Source organism: Montipora capricornis, chromosome 12, assembly GCF_036669925.1.
Source record: "Montipora capricornis isolate CH-2021 chromosome 12, ASM3666992v2, whole genome shotgun sequence".
NCBI classification, from domain to species: domain Eukaryota; kingdom Metazoa; phylum Cnidaria; class Anthozoa; order Scleractinia; family Acroporidae; genus Montipora; species Montipora capricornis.
Window position 1 is genome coordinate 23,619,976 of NC_090894.1, and position 10,000 is coordinate 23,629,975.

At 38.2% G+C, this 10,000-nt stretch overlaps 1 protein-coding gene across 2 annotated transcripts in view; it reads right to left on the bottom strand.

Annotated features, from left to right (window-relative positions):
• Positions 1-10,000, bottom strand: part of LOC138026730 (ATP-dependent RNA helicase TDRD9-like) — a 53,443-nt gene that overhangs the window by 24,595 nt on the left and 18,848 nt on the right. For both annotated transcript variants that reach the window (XM_068874182.1, XM_068874181.1), the window contains exons 15-25: positions 8,922-8,985; positions 7,885-7,948; positions 7,120-7,158; positions 6,008-6,061; positions 4,706-4,782; positions 4,300-4,336; positions 3,342-3,449; positions 2,605-2,705; positions 2,044-2,130; positions 1,404-1,538; positions 58-118 (exon numbers count right to left, since the gene is read on the bottom strand). In XM_068874182.1, the coding sequence (XP_068730283.1) occupies positions 58-118; positions 1,404-1,538; positions 2,044-2,130; positions 2,605-2,705; positions 3,342-3,449; positions 4,300-4,336; positions 4,706-4,782; positions 6,008-6,061; positions 7,120-7,158; positions 7,885-7,948; positions 8,922-8,985 (827 nt within the window). The remainder of the gene's footprint in view (positions 1-57; positions 119-1,403; positions 1,539-2,043; positions 2,131-2,604; positions 2,706-3,341; positions 3,450-4,299; positions 4,337-4,705; positions 4,783-6,007; positions 6,062-7,119; positions 7,159-7,884; positions 7,949-8,921; positions 8,986-10,000) is intronic.

Genomic DNA, 10,000 nt, shown 5'->3' on the forward strand with positions numbered 1-10,000 from the left:
CTCAAGGCATTTCCCCACCACTCATTTATGAGGGTGCCATAAGTTCATTACAGTAACCTGATTTGGGTCACGAAGTCCCTCTGCACTGGCGTCCCTTGCTGACAGAGTCGTAGCTATCCTAAGCGTGTAAAATGGACACAAGAACAAAACCAATGTTAACTCATCGCAAAAATAACAGCGGGCTTTAAAATACCACATCGACAAAAAGAGAAACGGTAGACAACAACACTTCTGATGTGAAAACGCAATGGTTCTATACGCCCTGTGCATCGGTTTTACATTTTGGCACACTTGGATCTCTGTGCTCTTCCTTAAAACGACGTAAACTTGTGAAATGTGAGGCAACATTAACGACCTGAACACCCGACAATAAATCTTCAATGTTCTTCTTGAACTAGTCTACCATACTGTCAAGACCAGTTTCATTCCAGCGTAGTTGCTAATCAATTTACACCTGCACAACTTTGAATGCCATGGCCACAAAAAGATTACAATGACAAGAAGTTTCGTCAATCTCGACCCCAGAGTTCTTCTCTTGACTGAGGGAGAGAAGAGCTCTGGGGAACCCTGAAGCAAAGTGTCTTCTCATTGGTTTTCGTGAAGAACAACGAACAGCGTCTCTGATTGGTTCATTCATGTTAGCACGAGGAGTGAGCACGCGCCGTAAGGTTCAAATAGCCAATTTTTGGCTATAAGAACCCTACGGCGCACCTTCTCCTAGACAGAGTTTCCCAGAGCCTTAGGTCGATCCGAGGCTCTGGTGACGAGAATGGAAGTTCCGCTTAAACACGGCGTTAATCCTGCCGTCACCGTCTCTCAGTGAGCTGTGACGTGGCAGGATCGAACTGAAAATTGCGGCAAAATAAATATATGTGGCAACTGACAAGCTTTTATTAAGGATCTTTTTCTCTTTCCCTTCACCATAGTTTTTTAATATATTTTTTTTGTATTAAATTAGTGCAATTTAGAGTGAACTTAGGGTAATGAAAGTAAGTAGGATTTGTAATTTATTTCATTGAACGTTGTAAATGAATACTTAAAAAACAGATTGGGTGACAATACTCATGCTAAAATAAAGCTATGATCCTCGCAGTTTCATAACTGCGAGGATCATAGCTTTACTTGATTTCATATTCGCAGTTCATATATGATCCATTTCATATATCATGTCATGGTTAATACTCATACTCTCACTGCACACGCATGAGTTTGTGTGGCCTGTGGTTTACTAGAACTAGCCTGAGAGTGGCTCCAACATTTCGATCGCGAATGACTGCAAACCATGAGGTCACCTTTAGCCAAAGCAGCCCCTCGAATGCCGCCGTTAGCTTGCACGTGACATTTCCCGATTCCTAATCATTCGTGACCCTCTACATGCAGAGCTTGCTTGCTGGCAAACTGACCTGCTTGTTCGAAGGCGTGGTTTCTCACCAGGTTCAGGGTTCCGTTCTGCTAACTCAATCTTCCGTTCCATATACTTGTCCATTTCCTTGCCTCTAGCCGCTGAGATGAACAGCTTTAGTGGCATTCGAAGATGTCTTACCAAAAGGAAAATGATAAATAATTCTGTTATGGCGAGAGAATTAAGTATCGTTATATCTTCATTGAATTAATCCCAAAGAGTAAAATCCATGAGTAGTTTGGATGCTACGAATGAGCTAAAGGAAACTTGTGACAGACTTCTCCACCATGTCCAGAAATGGACGAAAGGTAGAAGTGATCTTCGCTTTTAACTGGACAAATTAAGCTACTGTCTTTTTTATACACCTTATTCCAAAATGGCCGCCATTTTAGTATTTGTTTGTTTGATTGTATTTTGGCCCTTTTTGGCCTCGTTCAAGGTTAAACACTCTTTTGAATTTTACATTTGAAAGCGAGGCCAAAAGGGCCAATTTGCAAGATCTCCTGATCCCAATGCGAGCGACCCAACGACAGGGCTGCACTGCCGGCTTATTAATTCTGCTCAGCTTCATTTTTGTTCTAGGCATCAGAAACTTCTTTCTAAAATACTTTTTCACCTGTCAAGTGAACAACAAGTCTCACCTCATTTTAATGGCTTTGTAGACAGCTGGCAAGACCGTGTTGGATTGCTGCTCCATACCAGGAGGTGGTTCAAACTCGATATATGCTCTAAAGTGGGAAGAGAAGCCTAAGAGATTGTTCACTTGAGGTCTTCATTGCCCCTCAACACAAGAGCACATTGCCTCGAGTAAAAGTTTACATTTTAAATAAGCGACTGGACTCCTGAAATTCCACTTAGAGCTGCACTCTTTTTAATCCAAAGGAAAGGAAAGGGAAATGAAACAGTCCAAATTTTAAAGAGGAAGAGACAAACTACTTTGATCTCTCCAGAGATTGCTAAAATAAGTTTTTAAGTCTGTGAAAACCTAAAATTAAATAAGGAGGCACTTTTTTTCTGAAGGAGACAATATCACCGTCATGACAGTGGATATGTATTCTTTCATCATCTCTTGACAAATTTTTCAGCTAGATAACTCGATTTCATACTACATGCAGTTGATGCTTATGATGGAAGATACAAGTGCATGGCATGTTGTCGCAGTATGAGTCAGTCAAACAAGTGACAAATTAAAGCTCCCAAACCTGCTATCCTCAAAATAGAGAGCTTTGCCTTTGCCGCACTGTCGGAACAATCTTGCAATTGCTGCTCTGTACAAAGCACCATGAGGAGGCATGTTCCTGACCTGTGAAATGAAAGAGTGAAGCAGGCAGTTTAAGTGAATAGTGTTCGTATCATCTAGCACTTAAACGGGTTCTATCAACATTGCATGCTGACAGATGGGATATTTATAACAATAGTTATTATTATTATTAGCACTGGTATTATTATTATTTCCTGTTTCAAGGTTTGCACTGTTCTTGGCTGAAATTTCAAGGACTCCAAACACAGAAATCGCTGGTAAGATGGGGCTAAAAATAACTATTACGGGATTACTTGGAATTCCAACCTTAAAAAGTGACCAATATTTTGCATGTAGCGTTACCATTATTTTGAGGCTGTCATCTATTACAAAGCAATCTCTAACCAAATATAATTGAAAAAATGTCAAGTTTGTACGGCATTCTTTGAAGTTTTGTAAAGCATGGAGTCTTGGGAAAAATTAAGGAGTCACTGGCAGATATAACAAGAGGATTTACTTACACAAGAAAGCATCATACAATTATAATTCTTGAGTAATTATTAGTGTTCAAAAGTGGTTGTATAAAGTGTCATTATTAAACCTTGTTGCCAGGAATTCTCTCCTTCTTAAGGAGTAGAACAAGAGAGGAGCATGGGACTAAAAGATGCAACACCATGGGGAGAGGGGTAATTTTCTTACAATAACAGTGGTACAGGGATCATGTCCTGACATGATTTTCATCACTTCAGCTTCATCCAAGTCACTTGAAGAAAAGTAATTGGGATAAAATGCGCCACAGATCACAAGCTAAAGGAGAGAAACATGATCAAAGTTAAGTAAAGCTATGATCCTCGCAGTTATGAACGCAACAGGAGCAAGTACGTAGAGGAGCCTGAAATATTTATGACCTCAAACAGGGTTTGAACCAGTGACTTCGCGATACCGGTGCGACGCTAACCAACAGAGCCACTAAGCCACTGACGTTGGGAGCTGTCCACCTGTGCGTTGTAATTTTCCCGTGAGGAATGAATCAATGCGTCTATATACAGAATACACAATTTTCAACAACTACCACGAGATATGGTATTCCAGGTTCAACGGTTTCTCAAATCTTTTCATAAGAGGTTTTGTCTAGTTCTTGCGGCTGTCTGGAACATTAGACTTCCAATTACCAAGGGCCTTTTCCCACACAAACAGAAGGACTCAGCACCAAACAGTATAACGGGAAAAACAAAATGATGAAGCAAGGAACGTCATAGATAATGTGAAATGATGGGACATTACAAAAACAGCAAACCCCACCATACATTGATAACCAACTGACAGAGGTTGGATTTTGAGATTAAATAATTATCGTTTGAGGCCTAATTAGGCCTAAAATGTTATTGCTCCTACATGTAATTAACTAAGATTAAGATTAGGAGCAATAACGTTTTAGGCCTAATTGCCTAAAACGATGTTAATCTCAAATCCAACTTTTGTCAGCTAGTAGTCAATGTATGGTGGGGTCAAACATGCTGTCTTGATGTTTTGTTTCGCTGTTTCAGTGCTTCATGGTCCCGATAGGATGGAAGAACAGTTTTTTGCCTTATTGATCATGCACTCCAATAGCACATTGGTCGTGCTTGCATTACTTAACTTCAGAAGCAACACCAACCTTCAAGATGCGCAAATTCTCTGCTGAAGTGCTATTTCTACAAAAGAAACAATATAAATAATTATTAATTTACAGAAGTTCCACTATAAGTTTTTTCCCACTTTTGGAGGCATGGCTCTTAAAAAGTGAACTGTTTTCCCTTTTAACTTGTCTTATAAATCTGTGAGACACTACTGTCCTGGCATGCAAAATGTTCAGTATCTCGGCTCAAAGATGTGGCGTCCTTAAAGTGCCCCGGTGATAAAAAAAATCACTTCCTTTTTTTCTTCAGATTCTTAAAGTGTATTTTTATAACAAAAGATGATAGAAAAGCTTTCAGAACCAGTCAGTCAAAATGAGAAACATTAGTGACTCTCAATTATAAAAACAATACCAGTAATAACAAAACATTAGAGATCTGACTTACTTATGATGAAGTGGTTTAATGGAAATGATGTTAAAATCCTTCAGCCTGTTAGTAAGTTCTTTAATAACTTCCTCAACCTGGAATTTAAGCATTGATCTTAATATTTAAGGACAATTTTTCTTCTTTTCATTCACAAGGCAAAATTTCCTTAACATGGAAATTACAGTAAAACCAAAACAGTTGTAGTTGCAAAATGGATACTGGTTAGGAGAACTGCAAATTGATGCAATTTGAGAGAAAACACAATTTGAACAAAATTGAGATTTTGACGAAATGGAGAAGTGATCCCTGCACTCAAGAACGGCGCCTACTAATGTTATTGCGCATACGATCTGCGCATCTCGAATACTCGGATTTCCTATTGGTGATGCTTACTGATACATTGATATTTTTGCACGGTTTAAAACTATCTGGAGAAAGTATATCTTAGAAAGTACTACTGGTATCCAAAAAGAAAACTGGGGGTAACCATGCATTTTTGAGAGATAAGTAATTTAATTAAGCTTAAATTTGAGAAAGAATGTCATATATTTCTTTGTAATATAAAGCTTTTTACAAATATTATTCATCAATTATCTTTGAAAAATGCGTGGTTATACCCCCAATTTACTTTTTGGATTTCAGTAACACTTGTTAATATCTGCAGCTCCTGCATAATCATAAGCCAGGGCAAAAACACCTTTAAATTAGAAGGCAACATCCCTAATTGGACAATTTGAGCAATAACAAATATTTAACAATTATTGGACGAAGTTGAGCAAAATATCATGATTTGCTAGTGGCGAGCAAATCAATAATTTATTATTTGCTGAAGCCGAAGGCTGCGGCAAATAATTGACCTGCGAGACACTGACAAACCACGATATTTTGCGATAACCGAGTTCAATAATTATTTTATTATTCGATGATTGAGTTAACTTTATTTTTCACAATTCCCAACAATTAAATCTTTTTCTGAAAGCTCAGGAAAGCGAACTGCCATTTTCACACAAGAGCGTGGTTTCAATATTATTATGCATGAGCGGAATATTATTTGCAGCAAAACACTTATTTGTAGACAGTTATTTGCAGGTCACGTGGTGGGTTCTCGGCCAATGAAAAGGAAGGAAAAAATCCATCGAATGACAATTGTTATTGTCTCTTGTAGACACCAGAAAATTTCAGATGGCTTCAAAAGGATTTTTAAAAACTTGTGACCTCTGAGATGCCACTGCAAATGCTCGATCAACTAAGCTATTGTGATTTTGTTTTGATTAATAACCATTAATGTTGATTTGATAACAACAAGGTAGATCTTGTTACCTCCCTGATGCGTCCTGCTTGCATAAAGTTTTCATTACACCAGTTCTGTTCCCCCTAGAATGATTGTAATATGGTATGAAAGACCTTTTAAAACAATCTCACATTACCATCAGCAGACATGTCATTTATTAGAAAGCACTCATAAGCTAGCTGCCTTTCAATAATATTTCTCTTTGAGAAGCATACAACCAAATATTAGTGTTAAGTAAAATAAAAAAAAAAAGGTGAAGTAACAATTTTGCTTTTTCAAAGACTAGCAGTTAATTAATGATCAATTTAAACATGTCTTCAGTGTTCGAAACTTCCCCCCTCCCCCTTACTCGGCCATTTTCCACCTCAAATAAAAAGAATAACAAAAGAATCGCCTCATTGCAAATTTTGGCCAAGAGCACTGTGGCACAGACAAAGGATATCAGTGGTCATTTTCACAAGGATGTGATGTCAATGGTGGGGAAGGAACATGCCTGACACTTGCCATTATGGTTTACTGTGCCACACATGGTTCTTATACTGCTAATCAAATTGAAACAGGTGCACTCCACTAATGATACAGTTAGTGTAAATGAGAGGAAGACGAAAAATAATACATCTTCCCCATGACTGATATCATGTACCATCATACCACGTACGTACTAATAGCAACTATTATTAAAAACTGAACTACGGATATCACATTTCCAGCATTTTCATTGGCTCACCAGACACAGGTTATCAGCTCATATACCTGCACTACCAAATATGGTCAATGAACACAGCAGCAAATACACAGTTTTGCGGCTCCGAGAAAAAATGGCCAAATAAATTCACCATAAAAGAGTTGTGATGTTGGGGTTTTTAATAAAACAATAATTATTCTACTCGGGCTTGCTGGATATGAAATGATCATATATATCATTTCATATCCAGCGCACCCTCGTAGAATAATTGTTAAATACCTCCCATGACTTCACAGTGAGGGTGCTCTTGAAGTCATAAGCAAAAAAACAGAAATTTTAAGAATTTCAAATTTATCAAAGCATGAACAGAAAAAGAAGCAAATGCTTGCTTCCAGGTTCCCTGGAACTCCAGCACTCCACCAGCACTATAATCACTTTCACTGCATTGTCACTAACCCTTGGAAATCCTTTCCTTCTTTTCAACATACTCCACTCCTAAAAAACAAGCAATCAAAAACATGCTTAAATGTTAAGAGCATAGTAAGGCCTTCATGTAATCACTGTGACTTTGTAGTGTTAACTCGATCACTTACAATTTCAAAGTAAGCAGTTATAAAAAACAAAGTGATCTTTGGGAAAAATCCCAAGCTCCTAGACTTGTATACATTAAATATCAACGTTTAAGGCATGCAAAAACTATCTTCCATCAAACAGCTCATTCTTGCATTAAGTTCTGACTATGTACTTATTGACTGAGTGGGAAAGCAGAATGGGCATTTAATTTGGCGGGAGGTCATGGCGTACTGACCAAGTGTTGCAAAAAAGAAGGTCCATGCCCCATGACCAAGGGTCAAACACTTTCCTGTCCGGCCAACCTAAACTCGGTCAATAAGCATTTTATCGTATGGGCTCTTCATGCTATTCACAAGCGCCAAGAAGATGAAGTTTGGGCAAAAAAGTTAGAAAAATTTGCACAGAAAGATTATCTTATATGTTGTCTGTATTTGCTTTTCTGGCTTTAAACACCTTGGATGTTTACAAGCAACAAAATTCTCTCAAATCGCACCGCGTATTCCAATCAGGGCCCTATCAACAATAATGGCTTTTTCTGGCCCTCCTCACTCTAAAGTGTACCTCCCTCATGTAGTGATTTTTCCAATAGTTTTACAATGAAAGTGCCTACCGGGCTGTATGAGCCACATGATAAACTGTAATTTTCACCTTGTAAGCATTGAGAACTGTGATGCAGTCACTATATGAGAAGTCACTCCAGGCCATCTTCTTGCTGTATTAATGGAACAATAGGCACGATTAAATACACACATCACTTAACTATACATGTACTTTTAGGGAATCTTTTCTAACATTGTGTATGTTATCAATAAGTATAATAACATGATTTTTCTCCTGCAGTTTGGAATAAATTCAAGTAAGTACTCACACACTTTTACAAAGACAACAAGAAATGCAGTTTTCATGTAATACAGTGTGCTTATTTTATTCCAAACTGCACTTGAAATCATGTGATTACATATACTAAATGGAAACATACAGATTTAATGGAGGCCTCAGTGTTAAATGCATACTCAAATGCACGGGGAACTATAACCATGGACATATTATGAGGGACACCAATCAGGGGTTTCAATAACTTTTGCAGATGACTGGGGTAATCAATGTAAGCGGCGGTCACTCTTACCGCTTACAAGGGTTTGATTAAAAATTAAGGCAGCTAGAGTAGCCGGCGGTGAGAGACAAATTTCTGACAAACAGACCAGGGTAAACCGCAGGTGACCGGCTTCTAATGAAACCTCTGACCGGTATGCACTTTTTTCCATTTCAGTTAATCTTCCCTACCTAGCCGGCCCTTTCTCTTTTTTGTTCACCAAAATATACAATATTTATTGTATCAGGGAAATAAAAGTTTTTGTTTGTTTTTTGTCGTTCTTCCATATTCCCCCACTCGATCCCCTCCATTCAATGTTGTATGTTAGGTTCTACTGTGTAAGGAGAGTGTACGGCTGCCAAAATGGGCCCATTTCAGCCCCAACATTGAATGGTGGGGAGGAGGGAGAGATCTAAAGTACCAAGAATGTGAAATTACTGTTTGCTTTTAATATACATGTATGCAAGTCTCCCAACACAAATAATAATTATTATTCCCTAGTGTAGTGCTCGGCACTCCTTAAGATACAAATTTTGATCCTACACAAGACTTTTCTTTGCATGTCACTGAACAGTTTTACCACATACTGTACCTGTAAGCTTCAAATTCCCTTCTGTAAGGTTTGGCAAAAAACGACTGCAAAGATAGAGCAGCACCTACAGGGAAACACAAACAGTAAATAATAAGAGTGCATATCAGTCTTTTTAGATCAACTACTAAACTTTCTAGTACATAACCAATCCAATAGTATAGCAAGAAAAAGTAGAATTTTTGGGAGAAAATCTACGCAAGAACTACGGTACGTACAAACTATAGGAAGGGATAAACAACCGAGAGTGTATAATTATAAGCGGAAAATACCACTTGAGGGTTACAGCAATTAACCAAGGAATTACAATATCATACTGGTGATAGGGCTAACACAATATTGATGAAAAGGTTGTGCTTGGTCATCATGGTAATTACAATAATAATGTAGTCAGAGTATTATCACTTGTCTCACAATGCAGTTGCTTTAGATGTAGATCACAACGTTTCGACTGCCAGTTTTGCCAGGCAGCAAGGTCGACTGGTGACGCTCTACATGTACCTTTTGTATCAATTTACCAGTAAAACAACATAGGATCGAAATGCCCCAATCACAGCCGACCAATGTGATACAAAATGTGGAGTGTAACCAGTCGACCTCATCCAGTAAGCAGTTCAAATGTCGCGATCAACGTCTAAAGTGCCTACATTGTGAGACAAACGATAACACACTACACCATGCTGTCACAAACTGGCAAGAAAATGAACAACAGTCAACCAACAATCAGTCAGTTGGCAGATTATCAAGAGAAATTAACAAAAGACTTCAAAGCTTTGCTGCGATTGCTATCTCGAGGTTGGTGATCCACAAGAGAAGCAACATTTTGCTACATGCCAATATGCATATAATCAGATGTAAATTAATTATCAAGAACTACCTTGCAGAAAGTTGCGATCGCAGGAGGAGTTGTTTCATAGTAAACCCTGCCTCTGTAGAGATGTATATTTGACGAAAAGTAACCAACAGTTCACAGTACCAAATGACAGCCAACAGGTTGTACTAATGGCCAACAGTTGGCCGATTGTTCATGAAAATGTTGGCATTTGTTAATCAACTGTTCCCTGTTGTTCATTTTACCCACA